The sequence below is a fragment of the Pagrus pagrus genome (genome assembly GCF_965226575.1).
Source record: "Pagrus pagrus genome assembly, chromosome: 16".
Classification (NCBI taxonomy): Eukaryota; Metazoa; Chordata; class Actinopteri; order Spariformes; family Sparidae; genus Pagrus; species Pagrus pagrus.
Genome location: NC_140200.1, coordinates 17,194,295 through 17,211,254, shown reverse-complemented (window position 1 = coordinate 17,211,254; position 16,960 = coordinate 17,194,295). Strand labels below are relative to the sequence as shown.

At 43.2% G+C, this 16,960-nt stretch overlaps 1 protein-coding gene across 1 annotated transcript in view; it reads left to right on the top strand.

The window, feature by feature from the left end:
* The window catches only part of ryr3 (ryanodine receptor 3), a gene marked incomplete at its 5' end in the record, with an annotated part of 125,295 nt that overhangs the window by 82,983 nt on the left and 25,352 nt on the right, over positions 1–16,960 (top strand). Inside the window, 26 exon segments of the mRNA XM_084377371.1 lie at positions 2,275–2,407; positions 3,749–3,852; positions 5,351–5,486; positions 6,044–6,227; positions 7,567–7,669; positions 8,423–8,543; positions 9,453–9,622; positions 10,009–10,229; positions 10,716–10,806; positions 11,097–11,237; positions 11,802–11,965; positions 12,165–12,243; positions 12,373–12,462; positions 12,809–12,952; positions 13,538–13,600; positions 13,739–13,814; positions 13,951–14,074; positions 14,322–14,437; positions 14,538–14,605; positions 14,705–14,826; positions 15,042–15,091; positions 15,181–15,241; positions 15,341–15,579; positions 15,656–15,737; positions 16,491–16,621; positions 16,718–16,836. Coding sequence (XP_084233497.1) covers positions 2,275–2,407; positions 3,749–3,852; positions 5,351–5,486; positions 6,044–6,227; positions 7,567–7,669; positions 8,423–8,543; positions 9,453–9,622; positions 10,009–10,229; positions 10,716–10,806; positions 11,097–11,237; positions 11,802–11,965; positions 12,165–12,243; positions 12,373–12,462; positions 12,809–12,952; positions 13,538–13,600; positions 13,739–13,814; positions 13,951–14,074; positions 14,322–14,437; positions 14,538–14,605; positions 14,705–14,826; positions 15,042–15,091; positions 15,181–15,241; positions 15,341–15,579; positions 15,656–15,737; positions 16,491–16,621; positions 16,718–16,836 — 3,132 coding nt within the window.

The window sequence follows — 16,960 nt, the reverse complement described above, 5'->3', positions numbered from 1 at the left end:
ACTCTGGCAGTCTGATCACGCAGTCTCAGACATAAATTCCAGACCAGTTTACTGCCACTTGATATGTGCCCTTCACTTACTGTGGCCATATAAAGTGGCATTAGCACAGCTTGTTTATCGGGTTTGCGATATTTACTCCTTAATTACCTCAAATGTTGTTTAAGTCGTGACATGGTGTTACTCTGAACCGGGATTTGGTTTGGGAATGGATCTTCTTGTCACGTCTTTGCTCACAAAAAAAGACATGACGAGATCAACACACTAAAGACTTGAAGGATAGGTTCTCTGTTTTTCAACACAGACTTTAATAAGATGTTGATTCCCAGTCGTGCACAGCATTACTAAACACGTAGCATTTGCTGACTTTTCACAAATGGCTTCGGCTGTCAGAAACGAATAAATCTGCTCTCGGGAGTGAAAGCGTTTGGCTTGATTGAAAAGTTTAACGTTCAGGTCAACTTGTCTGATGATGAGTGTGATGTTCAGTGCTGTGCATATTTACAAAGTGTAATTTTCCAGAGGTACGATGAGTATTTCCCTCCCTCTGTTATCTATCCTTCCCTCCGGCAATTTACCTTCATCTCCGGCGTGGACTAAAATGACTCCACTCTTAGATTTATTCTTCCAATGAGCCAAACTAGAACGCGGAAAATTGAGGATGACACGGAGGTAACGGCTTTTATATGCAAAAGGGCTCCGAAGGTGAAAGGATTTTCAAGTTGTTGTGTTCTGAGCGGAAAATGTATTTTATTTATTGATGACACTTGAGGCTTTTATCAGAGCCAAACACATAAGACTGTGCATCCTTTAGACATATCAAAATAGATTAAAATCCAGCTGAGCTGCTGCGGCGGGAGCTTCTTCGGGGAAAGGTCAGATATCATCTTTAAAAATGTGTTCCTGTCTCTCCTGTAAACGTCGGCTCGGCTCATACAGTATGTTGCGGAGAATATTTAAGAGTTTCAGATTCCCGTCGAAAACTGAGAGTCCGAATCTCCAGAAACTACTCTACTGTCTGCAAACGAAAAATGGGAGACAGAATCAGGCCTGGAGATATCTGAGGATGATTGGAATGATATATTAGAAAGTCTGGCTGAGACCAATTTTGTCCTGTTGGAAGAACATTATATATATCTCCATATTTTTTGGGCTTGCCCTTTAATTGGTCATTATACCTGAACAACATCCCAGGTGAACTCATGACTCAACTGCATATCTGATTAAAACACTCTTGGCTGCTAGACTGAGAGCCATCGTATGGAAACGACTGCTGCCAGAGCGTGTGAGCGGAGGACGAATGGAAAGATTCTGGAGGGAGTCGTAGTGGAATTTTTGAAAAAGTTGGAGCGTCACCTTATCTCCCACTCCATCCTGTTCTAATTATGCTCTGGTCTGATACCAAGAGGAGTCTAACAGAGACACCGGAGAGAGAGAGACTGTTGAAGCTTTCATCTGATTTTAAAAAGACTCCCTACCTCACAAACAATTATCCTGGGTCCGTCCCTTAATTCTGATTCATACTAAAAGTTTCATGGAAGTCTGTTCAGTAGTTTTCGTTTTATCGTGCTGACAAACTAATCGACCGACAAACAAATCCACAGTGGGTGAAAAGTCCATGATGGAGGTTAAAACGTGCGCAGTAAGAAGCCTCTGCTCTGTCTGTTTGTATCAGCTTATAAAAGAAGCTTTAACCTAATGTTTGAGTTAAATTTGGTTCAATCAATCAATGAAATTATGTGTTGAAAGTAGCCTGGGAAGGAACCAGATGAATGGTTAGCATTTAAGCGAAAAATTAAGATGCAACTCAACTTTTTTGTTTTTGTTTTTTCGAGTTGGACAGGTTGAAATCTGAAGTGCTTCTCACACTGCACTGGCCCCTTCCAAAGTGGGTTTGCCCTGACTTTAGCCTGGGGCCTGCTGGCCCTGCTCTGGACCAGGGTCAGCCCAGTGCTGGTGGGGTTATCCTCTGATAGAGTTGAACGCGGAGCGATATTGGGCAGAGCAGGTTTGAACGGGGTTACAGAGGGAACGAGGAGCTCCGTGAGCGAGAAGCAGAAACGCTCCGACTGCAGCCAAACTGCACGGAGAATCTGACCTTTACCTTAATACTGTGATACGATCAATATGAAAAACACTGGAAAGAGAGGACATCATATACAGTGTGTGTACAGTGCAGTATGCCAGTCCCTTCTTTCTGCCTCAAAATAATAATAAAAATAATTCGACTTTGAGTTTAGCACATCTTTACATTTCTGTTTACATTTCTGTCCACAGGAGATCGCCTTCCCCAAGATGGTGGCCAGCTGCTGCCGCTTCTTGTGCTACTTCTGTCGTATTAGCCGCCAGAACCAGAAAGCCATGTTCGACCACCTGAGCTACCTGCTGGAGAACAGCAGCGTGGGGCTGGGTAAGTGCTGGTCACCTCTTCTTTTACCTACTGTTTCTTTTACAGTTAATGTATATCTCTTCAGGAGAGCGAGCTTTAAAAATGTATGAGCAGAAGGTACTGGAGGGAAAGAAGCAAGATAGGGGGAGGATGAGATGGTGAGAGAAAGTGAGAGGGTGTAGGAGCAGGAGGATGCCTTGACATTTAGAATATCCTCGAGTAGTTACCGCACCGTAGGAACTGAACAATTGTCTGCTTGCTGCCTCCAGAATGATGCAAAATGTTCACTGAAACCAGTAGCTGCCACTTGCTGGAAGACTTTTCCAGCTAATTGAGGTGTGACTCAAACTTAGTGGCCACATTATGCCAGGTTATCAGTAAGAGAGGGAGAGCGACAGAGACGCTGAGGGAGAGAGAGAGAGAAGAATGGCAGAGAAGGGGAGGCAGGAAAATGAGGGACGAGGGTGTTTTAGGCATGCAGGGCTGGACTGATGAGTCACCGGGCTCAGGCTGCTGCTGCTGCTCCTGTAAAATAAAGCAACCGCTCGTGAAAGAGGAGAGGTTCACATGGTGTGGAGAGGACCGATGAATATTAACACAGCTGTTTGTTTTGCCTGACGTGAAATATTTGATACTCTCGCTCATAAATCACATACGTCAATGTAAAAGTGCTGGGAGACTTGAATGTTTGTTTGTTTCTGGACACATTGTCCCAAATGATTAGCTTGCCTGCGTGAAGGATATAGTTATAATTACCAAAACAATTACTGATCTATTTTTAAAAAATCTTAATTGCCCTGCAACTGTGTGCGCAATTAGTGTCTTTTACAATTATTTTCAGATTCTGTGTCCCTTGGGAATGTAACTATTTATGTAGGCAGGCAGTGCTCCTGCACATTCAGTCACAGAGGATTCGTTAATATCTGCACAGCATCAGAGTATTTCTGTGACTGCTGTGATCAAAATGTTTTATCAGTTGCTAATAAAAAGATGCATCAATTTATACATGTATGGTCTTTGTAGTAGAATATTTTATAAAGGTTGTCTGAAATTATGTCGAAGTTCAATTCTGAAGTTTAAGTTCAGAGCCTCTTGTTTTCTAAAAATGATCTGAAGCACTTTTAGTAAACGAGAGAGAATCTGTTTTGCTTTAAAAATCAATATCAGAAAAAAATGTCAGTGTTAAAATGTCAGATGTCGACTTGAACTGAACCCATAAAACTTTAGCAGCACCTGCTCCTCTGACTGCAGGGGAGAGAAAGGAGAACATGGCACATGTAGATAGACTGCCCCCTGTTGTTTAGTACAGAACAAATGTAAAGTTTGCTGTGCTCATAATAATGTGTCTGTGTTTGTGTTTAGCCTCTGAAGCCATGCGAGGCTCTACTCCGCTGGATGTTGCAGCGTCTTCAGTGATGGACAACAACGGCCTGGCTCTGGCCCTGGAGGAGCCCGATCTGGAGAAGGTTCGTTAGTTAAAGTAGTGATAACCGGTTTGACTGAAGGTAATGACTGAGGCAGAAATTTACTTTAATCCTCGTGCAACTAATTATTTTTTCGACCGCATATAATACAAAAAATGTTCCATGTCTGGGGCGCCCCGGTAGCTCGGTTGGTTCAGCGTGCGTCCCACATGCAGAGGCTTCGTCCTCGCCGCGGCGCCCCAGGGATCCAGTCTGACCTGCGGCCCCTCGCTGTGTGTGATCCCCCCTCTGTGTCATCCAGCCTCCTGTCATCTCTCTAAGCTGTTCCATGAAAAGGGCAAAAAAAGCTATATATTAATATTATTTTCAACTTTAACTGTGTTTTCAACCATCATCAGTCCTGATAATAAATAGCAGTTTGTTTACATGATGCCGCTGTTTTTATTAAAGGGAGAAAAAAACACAAAAAATATTATTTTCCATACACTTAATACAGTTTTTGAGTAGTTTTTGACATGGAACATTGTTTTTCATGAAGGTTAAGTTAAGGACCACAGAATGAAAGCTTGATAACATGGGATGCATGATTTATATGCTGTAATGACAGTGGGCTGAAAATAGTAGTTTTAATTGTATATAATATGTATATATGACAGTTTTAGCTGTCTGTAATATACACAGTGTATTATAGACATATTACATGGGCTGAGCTGAACAATCTGTATGCAATATGCATTAACGGAGTCAAAATGATCCAGAAATGAAAGTTTAAATGATGTATCAACAGTTGCATGAGGGTTAATTACCATTGTGGTAGAAATTGGTACAGAAAGATATTTACTGTATATATGGCTGTACCACAACTCAGCCATACAGCGGCGCACCCAGTTTCAGGCTAATTAGATCAGCAGGCCGTGTTTATTTCTTCCAGTGTGACCTCAAGGTAACTGAATCTGTCACATGATATACTTTCTTTAGTGAATGAATCGTAAAGACTATTTCAGGCTCTGTAAAGTTGTGAATTTGAATCAAATTTAATGTAACGAGCAGAGGTAAGAAAACCAGATACTTCTGCAATAAGACTAAATTTAGTTATACATAGGTTCAGTGAGTTGAAACAGCATTTCAGTCGATGTGTATATGTACCGGGGCAGCAAGATGAATTTATTCTTGATCGTGTTACATTTTTCAAATGATGATCAGCATTTTCTCTGATATGAGACATTCATGAGTGCTTTTTTAACTGCCGAGATGATTTCTTATTAAAACTCCTCACTCGCAGAAAGTAAGTCAGCTAGAAATAGAAACGTCGTGCCAACCCAAGTTTTCTCACTGAAAAATGACGTATGGTGTTGAGCCGTTTCAACAAGCTGACTCGGCAAACAAGCCGTCACTGTTACTGACACTGACAGTGAAAAAGACAGAGTGTGCCATTAGAAAACACAGGGGGGAAACCAAGTGTGTGTGTGTGTGTGTGTGTGTGTCTCTGTGTGTGTGTGTGTGTGTGTGTGTGTGTGTGTGTGTCTCTGTGTGTGTGTAGGTGGTGACATACCTGGCAGGCTGTGGTCTTCAGAGCTGTGCCATGCTGGTTGCTAAGGGTTACCCAGACCTCGGCTGGAACCCCATAGAGGGAGAGCGTTACCTGTCCTTCCTGAGGTTCACCGTCTTCTGCAACGGTACGTCGGCTCTCATTATCAGTGCACGGAGTAAATAGAGTAGACACTTGTGGCGCTCTGCAGGTCCATGTTTTGTTTGTGTCACATGTTCCTCATCAACAGTTGGTGGTGGCAGTGTGCTGCGATAAAAGGTAGCGAGGTAATAAGGCTGATGAAACTATTAAAAAGTGTTTTACACGTTTTACTGCTTGTTTTGGCAATTAGAATAGTATAAACAAAAGTCATTTGTTTAATTAAAAGTTAACTTTTTAATTATTATTACAATTACAATTACAATTAAGAAACAAAAACAAGCTTGTTTTTACTGCAGTCTAGGTTTTATTCCACTTTTGGTGCGGCATGGTGGATGATGTTGTTGTGACACTTTTACTGAAGTTACAGGTAGACAAATAAAACATGTTGGCAAAAATCACTGGAAATGTTTGTCAGCTTTCCCTAACTAAAAATTTGAATAATTCTGCATGAAGGCAACAATCATGACTTCCAGAAGAAGCTCAGAAGCTGAGTCTGGGATCACTTAAAATAATACCTGTCCGTTTCCCTGCTTTATATACCAGGTGAGAGTGTGGAGGAAAATGCCAACGTGGTGGTGAAGCTTCTGATCAGACGTCCGGAGTGTTTCGGCCCCGCCCTGAGAGGAGAGGGAGGTCAGGGTCTGCTGGCCGCCATGAAGGAGGCCATCAAGATCTCTGAGGATCCTGCCCTGGACCTGCCCAAGACTCCTGCTGGCGTACCTACCGGGTAGGAATCCACACCAGTTCAAACAGTATTTTCCCTCTAGTCGGGCTTGAAAAGCCTTAGAATTAGCATTTAGATCATCAAGAGACGCTCTTGAAAGTCTGATGAAGTCTCTCATTATCTGTATCTTTGTGGTGAATTGTTGCGTTTAATTAGATTTGCCCTTGTGTTTCTGAGCTCTGCTAAAGCTGCATTATTCTAGTTAATATGCTTCTTAATCGGGCCGTATTGGTATGCATTGATATATTGTTCACGCACATTAATGGGATAGACTGAAATTTACTTCGTTGTGTAAGCCTGCACAAAGGACCTGGAAAGAAAGAGAGTTTAATACTCTCATTTTTGAAGTTTTATCATCGTTGCTTTACTAGAAAGTCCAAAACAGGATCGTTATCATAGTTGACTACTGTGTTACATTTCTTTTTCAGTGTATTTGCGCTGTAGGCTTCAAGTTTCTACATCAAAATTGCACAATTTGGGATGATTGGCTTCCAAACTAGATGAAATGTCAGTCATGCTTGTAGGTGCGCTTATTTAACTGAGATTCAAGGTGACCACGCAGAAACTTTCCCTCTTCAGCAGATGAATGTGAAGACAGCCCTCCAGTGTCAGACTCAACCAGTCATCATTCTGCACAGTGAAGCTCAAACATCCGAGTAAAATAACAAAAGGCAGAACACATTTTTGAGTGAAGGGGAGTCTTTAAAATGTCCGTGATGATGGACAGAATGCAAAACTTTGTCTTTTCCAGTGTCACAAAATTGCCAAAATGGTCCAAATCAACTCGTTTTAAGAACTTTCAAGGACTAAGTGATTCTGTCCTTTCAATATCCAGTACACATTTTTAAAAGCTTCTTGGAAAAACAACATCACTTGCTGCGAACAGATTAAACAACTCATGCAGTTCATTCATGTTTTAAGTGAATCTGAGACATTTTACAACTTCACTTTAGCATGAAATCACAAGATCCAGATACTTGATACAGATGTATTTGGTTAAAGGTTTAAGACTAAAGAATACAGCTGCCTCGATATTGTAGTTTGTAGAACGTGTTGGTGTCTGCCTGCTCACATCAGTATGCAGCAGCTGTAATACACTGGCTGCATTTTAATGGGGAAGGATATAATTGCATGCAGTGAGAAGAGGGAGTGGGAAGCGGATCAAAATCAATATGTATAACATAGTGGCCTGTAAGTAACTCATGTGATATGACAAAACATTGTTATAAATGGGCACACAATTGCCCATCCATTGCTCCTCTGGTGCCCATTTTCCTCTCAAATTACCTTGTAGGACTTGTGACTTTATGGTCGCTGGGTTTCTTGTGTTTGTGTGTTTCAGGTCCGGCGAGGAAGAAGGAGAGGTTATTCACATGGGCAACGCCATCATGTCTTTCTACTCGGCGCTTATCGACCTGCTGGGACGCTGCGCTCCAGAGATGCATGTGAGGCTCCTTATACAACCTGAGTCGAAGGATAACAAACTGTAGAGTGAACAGTGATCAGTTACAATGAGATGGGGGAGGGGGCATATCCAGTAGACCAGGACGAGCGTTAAAATAGCATCAGGTTTGTAGGTAAAGATCAAAATGAGTAGAATTTTTAATTTCATGACTGAAATGGTCTGAAAAGTAGAGTGGACGTGGAAGAGCCTAATGGCCACTCCACTGGTTTCAAGTCCAATTGCATGGAAGCTTATGAGAAAATGACCCTACTTCCCACTTGATTTATGACCTCAGTAAACACTTTCCTAACATATTTTAATTCTGAGCTTTGCAGGACTGACATCAGGAATGTGAAAGTCTGGCCCCTTGGCACTTGGCCCTTCTAAAAAGTAATTGAATAGGCCTGCGCTACTGTCTCACTACCCTGTGATTGACAAGTTGCCACCACGGCATCAGGTTCTCAGTCAGGTAATCCTTCTCAGCTCCACCCTCTCTTCCAAATATGGGCAGTCTGGCTCCAATGACCCAAGATGGTTTTGGTTTACCCACTGCTTTAGGGAAACATTGTTAAAGTGAGACAGTGAGGCTGTTTCCTTTACCAATGTTGTTAATATTTTCTCTTACACGTTCATCAAATTCTGCTGTCACAGGCCTACTAAATGCTTTTTCATCATGCACAGACTTACTTCCATGTTATCAAGTAAAAACAGAGACTGCTGCCATGAAATAGCAGAATGTTTGTGTCTCTTACAGCTTATCAATGCAGGCAAAGGTGAGGCGCTGCGTATCCGGGCCATCTTGCGCTCTCTGGTTCCCACTGTAGACCTGGTGGGCATCATCAGCATCCCCCTCAAAATGCCTGTGGTCAATAAAGGTATGTTGGTTTTCGTGACAGGCGTCTTACTCGTTTGCCGCATGCAGATGGTGTCTGTTAATAAGCAGCAGTTGAACAGAAATAAAGAAAATAAGCAAAAAACACAGGTTTGAGGAAACTAATCTCTAATAGTAGTTGAAGTGACAAAGAAAAGCGTCCGACTGAGGCAGAATAATGATTTTTCGACTGGATTCAAGGCTGAAACAGTAAAACTTAAAACTATGTGTACAAACACAAGCTAAAGTGTATAAGAATCACAATGTCTCCGCTGCCTGCTGAACTAACGAGCCACATCTACTGCAGAGAAACCAGAAAAAGAGTTGATTTGTCTGGTGTGTACAGTAAGTCTCGCTGCCAGATCAAGAAAGCTGAAATAATTTCATATCTGTGCACTTTGAAAATCATCTCAGCTCTGCCAGCCAGAGGTAAATAATGCAAATTACTGTGTCATACAGCCAGGCTTCATTCAGGAGGTGATATCTGTTCACTTCTCTCTCTGTGTGTTTCTACTGTGAAGGAAATTGGTGCCTACGGGGCGTTTCTAATACCTTTGTAGTCACGGCATTGATTTGAAATTGTACATTAAAAATAGCTATCCTCACCAGCAATCCCAACAGAAAATTAACTTTCTGTCCAATTTTCCTTATCTAATGAGAGCAAGCTGTGTCTTAAATGGCTGAACTCACAAGATTTTGCTCTTATAACAAGTTTCCACATCCCTGGACTGTCATGCCTTGAATTGCTTTTACTTTAAATATAACCTTAACAGTTGTCTTTAAATCTTAAAGGTTTGTTTGTTGAGCTACAGTTAGGGCTACCCTGGCTAGCCTTGAACACTAGAAAAGTAGCTTTGATAGAAACGTGACGTTAACCTCGAGCTTTTTACCCCTTCAATACGTTAAATTTCAGATGGCACAGTGACGGAGCCCGACATGGCAGCCTGCTTCTGTCCGGACCACAAGGCCTCAATGGTGCTCTTCCTGGAGAGAGTGTACGGCATCGAGGACCAGGCCTTCCTGCTCCACATGTTGGAGGTCGGCTTCCTGCCCGACCTCCGAGCCTCAGCTTCTCTGGACACGGTGAGTGGCTGAAAACCCAAAGAAATGTCGCCACATTGCGCGAGCAAGCTTTCACCTTCAAGCCCAGATTTATAATATAAACAATAAATGGCAGAGCGTAAGATGAAACGATAGATGTTTTTCTATCGTCAGAAAAAGTACATCATCGTAGTGCACGGCCCTGTCATAGGATAGTGTGACGTGTTATTCGTGGAAACGCAAGAGCACTAAGACAACTTTTAAAAAGACTATTTTTGTTCAGTCTGAGCCCTTTTCATTCCTTTTTATAAATGGTTAAACAAAACCCAACTGGGAGCCCTTTAATCATTCTCATCTGTTGGAAACCCCATCAAGGAAAACTGAATTCTTTCAACTCCACTTTCCCTTTCCTTTGTTTCCTTTCACAGGAGGTGCTAAGCACCACCGAGAAGGCGTTAGCCATGAACAGGTACATCGGCTCTGCCCTGCTGCCTCTGCTGACCCGCTGTGCCGCTCTCTTCGCTGGCACGGAGCACTACGCGCAGCTAATTGACTCCACGCTGCAGACCATCTACCGGCTGTCCAAAGGCCGCTCGCTCACCAAAGCCCAAAGGGACGCCATCGAGGAGTGCCTGCTGGCTATCTGCAAGTAAGGCGTGCTGAGCGTGGTTCAGACGTGTCTGAGCGAAGTTGTTAGAGGGGAGCTGGAGATTTAGAGGCTGCACATTGTTATTTTTCAAACAATGCGGCTGTCAAACGGCTTGTCCCAGGCTTTAGTGCAACACTTATCGACAAGCCCGTTGTTCCACTTTAGTAGGTCTGCTCCCTGCACGTCACAAACAGTTTAGTGTAGTTAAAGTCACACTAAGATTGAATTTAACCAGGCTTCTGTGTACTTATAGGCAAGATAATCTGATATGATCACCTATGTTTTAGCAATATTCTTCGATAGGAGTACATGGAGTACAGTTCAGGTGCTCAGCCTGGTTTAAAAATTACTTTAAGTCCAGCGTGCGTATATCATATTGAATCTGCAGTTATTGTATCTACTTCCTTTTATGACATCAAGGGAATTTCTAGCTTCTGTATTGTTATGTTCCTTTTATTTAAATAATATAATCCTTACATTTCACAGGCATCTGCGTCCGTCTATGATGCAGCAGCTGCTCAGACGGCTGGTGTTCGACGTTCCCATGCTCACCGAATACTGCAAGATACCTCTCCGGGTGAGACATTTGACTCTTGTCACTGCTGTGCGTGATTTATTAGTTGAAAGAGTAATGGGACAATTATAACAAGCAATCAAGGGCGGGGGGCATCTCATATTGCACAACCCATTTATCCTCGCTGAGTGTTGAGCATCCAGACACATGATTGTTTCTCTCCATAGACCATTTCTTTAACATCAGTTTACAACAGGCATGTTACAGTAAATCCTTCCTCTTTGGTCATTGATGTGACAGGAATTTGAGGACTTGAGCTGAAATGGATGTTTTCTTGTGTCTCTGATCTCTAGCTTCTGACCAACCACTACGAGCAGAACTGGAAGTACTACTGCCTGCCCTCAGGTATGGGCAGCTTTGGCACTGCCTCCGAGGAGGAGCTCCTCCTAACCAAGAAACTCTTCTGGGGAACCTTTGACTCCCTTTCTCACAAGGTACAACCAGAAACCAAGAAATGATTTATGATTTTGGAAAGCAGCGAAACCTCTTCTTGCTCATTTTCAATCTCTGAGAATGGATCGGAAGTGTCAGGAGGCAAGGCGCTATGTTCCTTAAATCTCTGTTTTGCATTACACAATGTTAACTGATCCAGTGGTATGTGCCCTCGTAAAGCTCTCCTCTGTGTGCTGCTGTTTTTTTAAATATTCCGTTTTCGGTAAATCTCTCGTTTTCGACACCTAAGTGTGCCTCCCACAAGAGAAAAGTTCTCGGTAGTCAGAGGTAGTGAGGCGAAAGCTCAATGAAGTGCTTGTGAGCAGTGCAGCTGAGGCGAAACCAAAACAGATGAATCATTTATCAGTTTGTGACAGGCCATCGCTTGGTGCAGACTTCTCCAGCTCCCTGCCTTTCATGTTGCCTCCTTCCATTTTTCTTTCCAGGACTTTGCTCTGCTCAGTCTGTCAATCTAATAGCTAATCAGACGTGTCCTCATTGCAGAGAAAATGGTGAGAAAACCCAGTTTGTAACTCTCCCTCCTGCTGCGTCTGTCTCCTTTGTAGAAGTACGATGCTGAACTTTTTAAAATGGCCACGTCATGCCTGTGTGCCATCGCTGGAGCCCTGCCGCCCGACTTCGTGGATGCCACTCATGGAGCAACGCTGGAGAAACAGGTTTCAGTGGATGCACAGGGCAACTTTGATCCCAAACCAATTAACACTGCCAAGTGAGTGGTCTGAAGATTTGGCTTCACTTTTTTGGAGTGAAGGAGGCACAATGTTCAAACAATAACTTAAAACTGATACTGATTCTTGCCAATAATAGCTTTTGTGTGCTTTCCTGGATTGTTTGCCCACAAATTGAACTGCTCAATATACAAGTAGAATTGAGTTTGGAATAACAATAAATATTTTAACATTTTCTAGTATCTCCCTTCCTGAAAAACTTGAGTACATTGCCAACAAATATGCAGAGCATTCCCATGACAAGTGGTCCTCAGAGAAGGTCAGTCCCTGCCCATATGGTTTAAAACATTTATCCTGCCTTGTGCATTTAATTTAACTTATAACTTAATCAACATAGTACATTATACATTAGTATGCTATGTGGCCTTAAAATAATCTGTTGTTGCAGGTGTCAGCAGGCTGGAAACATGGAGACAGTGTGGATGAGCAGGCCAAATCCCATCCACTGCTGAAGCCTTACAAAGCTCTGAGTGAGAAGGTACATACAGTACACACTGGCACACACTCTCACTGCTGTTCGTGTATCAAAAATAAGTAAAATACACGTTTTTAAAGAAAAATCTTTAAGCTATTAAACTTAGATGAGTTTCCTCGGTGGCAAACTGTGAAGACGGACATGATGTGTTGGTTGCATCAGGGGGCAAAACCAGTGTCCAGTGTCTTTTTAGAGATCAAGTTAATGTTTGTCAGCTCGAAAACTGTTTTCATTTCCAGATCAGATGTGCTTGTCTGACTTGTATACACGTCTGGTGGGGCCACAGTCCTGTATCAGTCGTTCAGTCAAAAAAGTATCCGTCAGACCTGTGTTTGTGTTCAACATGTAGGAAAGAGAAACGTACCGCTGGCCAGTGAGAGAGTCATTGAAGAGCATGCTGGCTATGAGCTGGAACATTGAGAGGACCAAGGAGGGAGAAGCCATGTTCCAACAACGAGAGAGCGAAAAACAGCGAAAGACGTCCGAGTCTCAGGTAGAACATCCTGATGTACGATCAGCTTAATGTGTAACACTTTACATTGTATTAGTCCTTTAGTAAGCTTTTGCTCATCTTTCGCTGTGGTTGCATTGTGTTTAGGAGATAATTTATAGCAGGGCCCCATTAAAAGATTAAATGGGCGGATCACTCCCTCGTACTCACAAAGCGGCAAAACTAATGGCTTGCACCAGTAATGGTATCACTTTAACATCCTGCGTCATTCATCATAGAAGTGCATTTTTTCATTTGCCATTAAAGTTTTTGGGCATCGCAAATAAAAAAGCATGACTAAGAAGTAGCTGTTACAGTTTTAAGCGAGTCAGCGGTAAAACTGCCAACAGAAAAGAAAGTATTAGTGCATTCACATGTTCTTCGATGGCCCTGTTTCCCGAGTTGGGAAGTCGCTCTTCCAACTTTGGTGTGTTCATGAGATTTTAGGCCGTAACTTGGAAATAACACGGAAGCCACAGAGAGGATGTATTCTTTTACAAAGTGATTTTGTCTTGTTGGTACGCCAGTGCATTCCCTTAAACCACTAAAATATTCTAAATATGGTTTTGTGTCTTTCTGCCTGTGTAGATTAATGGATTCAGTCCCAGTCCGATGGACTTGCACAACGTCACTTTGTCAAGAGAGTTACAGGTTTGAATTTATTTGACTTGTCATAATACAATCATTGTTTAAATTGTTACGTGTGTGCTCGCAAGATTCAGTTTGAGTCTTCGTCACACAAAACCACCATGAACGTGTTCATATTTGATGACATTGCCGTATCTGCAGGGCATGGTGGAGGTGGTGGCAGAAAATTACCACAACATCTGGGCCAAGAAGAAGAAAACTGAACTCGTTAGCAAAGGTGAGTAAATGTGCATCTTGGAGATGCACTTCACCTCATCCTGGGAGAGTGAATTGTTTGAGTTGCAGTGTTTCTGACTAGTGATTCGTGTAAAACATATTTGAAACGATCTTTGAATTTGAATTTGACTCGCCAGGAGGAGGGACCCACCCGCTGCTGGTTCCCTATGACACCCTGACAGCTAAAGAGAAGTACAGAGACCGAGAGAAGGCCCAGGAGCTCTTCAAGTTCCTGCAGATCAGTGGCTACGTCATCACAAGGTTACCCTCCCTCTCCAGTTTATTCTCCATTGAAGAAATAAATACAAAATAAAAGGAGGAAGCATAATGTCACCAGAGCTCAAAGTCTTTTTAAACAAACACTGATAGAGATTTCTTTTTTATTTATCAGACATCAACTTGAGCTTACATCTCCAGTTAAAAATTTGTACAGAAAGCTACAGAAAACTGGAAACAAACAAACAAAACAGAAAAAGACAATGTATTTTGCGATCATTTCATTTGACAGAGGTCTGAAGGACATGGAGCAGGAGTCATCATCCATGGAGAAGCGTTTCTCCTACAAGTTCCTCAAAAGACTGCTGAAGTACATCGACTCTGCCCAGGAGTTCATCGCCCATCTTGGTGAGTGTGTTGCATTTTAAACACGCGTTCACTGAGCACTAACAGGTGCTTTATTGATTCAGAACACTGACCTTGCCACTCCTTTTTGTTGTTGATCCAGAGGCTATGGCCACCAGTGGGAAGACAGACAAATCACCTCACGACCAGGAAATCAAGTTCTTTGCCAAGGTCTGGAAGTCCGTTAACACCTCTTGCAACTGAATACTGAAATGTTGATAAGTTTACTTTGCTGACTTTGAGTCTCACAGCTGCATTTCTTCTCTCCAGGTGTTGCTTCCTCTGACAGATCAAACTTTTAAGAACCACTGTCTCTACTTCCTGTCCACACCCAGCAAGAACCTGAGCATCTGTGGCTGTGCCTCCAACAAAGAGAAGGAGATGGTTACCAGGTACGAATCTGTGAAATCAGTTTTTCCGTTGTCAGGTTTTTCCTGTTCGGAGGTTTGTCCTCTCTTTTATCTCAGTGAAAAGAGTGCAGAGTTTGTCTTTCATATTTTCCCTCAGACTTTTTCTTATTTCCGTGCTTGCGTTGCTTATTTCCCCTCTTCTCTGTTCTCTCTGAAGCTTTTTGTTTAATTCTTTTCTTACCGTCTTTCTTTCCCAGCCTGTTCTGTAAGCTGGCAGCTCTTGTCAGACACAGGATTTCTCTCTTTGGTAAGGTTTGCTTTGCCTCTCTCTGTATGCTCGTCTGCCTCTTTGATTTCAATCTGTGTCCACATCTACTGCAAATGTTTCTCCTCCAGGAAGCGACTCTGCAATGATGGTGAGCTGCCTGGACATCCTCACTCACTCCCTCGACACCAGGTGAGCACACATTGCCGTCTGTGTTTGCACAGTGATCCATCAAGCACTCGGTTTCGTCCCGTGCACGTCAGCGCCTGTGTTCCCCCTCCCCCCTCTCAGAACGGTGATGAAGTCGGGCGCAGAGCTGGTCAAAGCCGGGGTTCGGGCTTTCTTTGAGAGCGCGGCGGAGGACCTGGAGAAGCTGTCGGAGATGCTGAAACTTGGGAAGTTCATGCAGTCCCGTGCTCAGATGAAGAGTGTCAGCCAGAGCATCAACTACGTGACTGTGGCGCTGCTGCCCATCCTCACCGGCCTGTTTGAGCACATCAGGACATACGAGTTTGCGTTGGACCTGCTATGTGAGTTTGCGTTAGTACGAGTTTGGTGTTTAATTAAAATAGATCCATGCCTCACGAATGTTTCTGTTCATTGCAGTGGATGACGTGCAGCTGTCCTGCTACCGAATCCTAACCTGTCTCTACTCTCTGGGAACAGGAAAGAACATCTTTGTGGAGAGGTGACTTTTCTATAAAACCATGCAGCCGGATGTAAAATGGCTTTTTGTCCCACACATGAGCGGAGCTGTATATTTGATCATTAAGTTCAAGAATCCTTGCTGAATGCTCGCTATGATATTCATGATTCTCACAATTAGCATCAATGAACTGTGAAATAGCACTTCATAAACCACATTATGCTGGTCAGTGTTAATTAGGACATGGCTGATAAGCTTTTTGTTGTCACTAACTCTGTGTTACGCATTCAAGGCGTGTAGGATGATTTATGGTGCCTCGTGCACTCTTATTAAAAGCTACTCTGATACATGTGCGATCGTTTTGTGCCGCAGTATCTTTTACAACAGGAAAGACAGGACAGATTGTGGCCAGACAGAGTAACGATCATATTTTATGAAAATCTATCGCAAGAATAAAGATCCCCTGGCCCGGGAGGAGAGGACGCGACAGAAACATGCTCTGCTGTGAAATGTCCTTCAATAAAATCATCATTCTGTGGCGTTATTCCCTGACTGGCTGTTACATGCCAAAGAAACCTCCTAAAACTGTTGTAGAAAAGACAGACAGCCACCTTGAGCCGACTCCAGCTGTAAAATAACCAGTGAAAAAGTTTGACCAATACCTTACTTTAGCTATCAGGTCTCAATGAATCCTGATGCCACGTTGCGCCCTGTGAACGCTCTGTATGGTTGAAGCCATCTTGTGTGTGGCATTCAATCGATCGTCCGTGTGCTTCTTGTTCCAACTTTCTGCAGACATCTTCCAGCGCTGGGGGAGAGTCTGGCGACCCTGGTGGGTGCCATGCCTGTGGCGTTCCTGGAGCCCGACCTGAACGCCCACAACCCGCTGTCTGTGTTCAACACCAAAACCCCTCGAGAGAGAGCCAGTGAGTGAATCTCGACATTGCTGTGAAAACGCTTTTGAGCTTCTTGAAAGATACAGATTTTTTTTGAAACGCCGTCTTGATGTTTTTGTCTTCCAGTCCTCAGTATGCCCGACACAGTGGAGGAGATGTGTCCGGAGATGCCTCGTCTCGACAGACTGCTGAAAGACGTCAATGATGTCTCGGAGTCCGGCGCCCGCTACAGCGACATGCCGCAGGTCTGAAGGACAGTTTGTGTTCATTGCTAATACAGAGTGTGACAATGGGAAGTGCCAGTCACAGAATAGGCACATAACTTACAAATGGATTCACAGACTGATTTTATGGGAGCGTTGGTGTGGT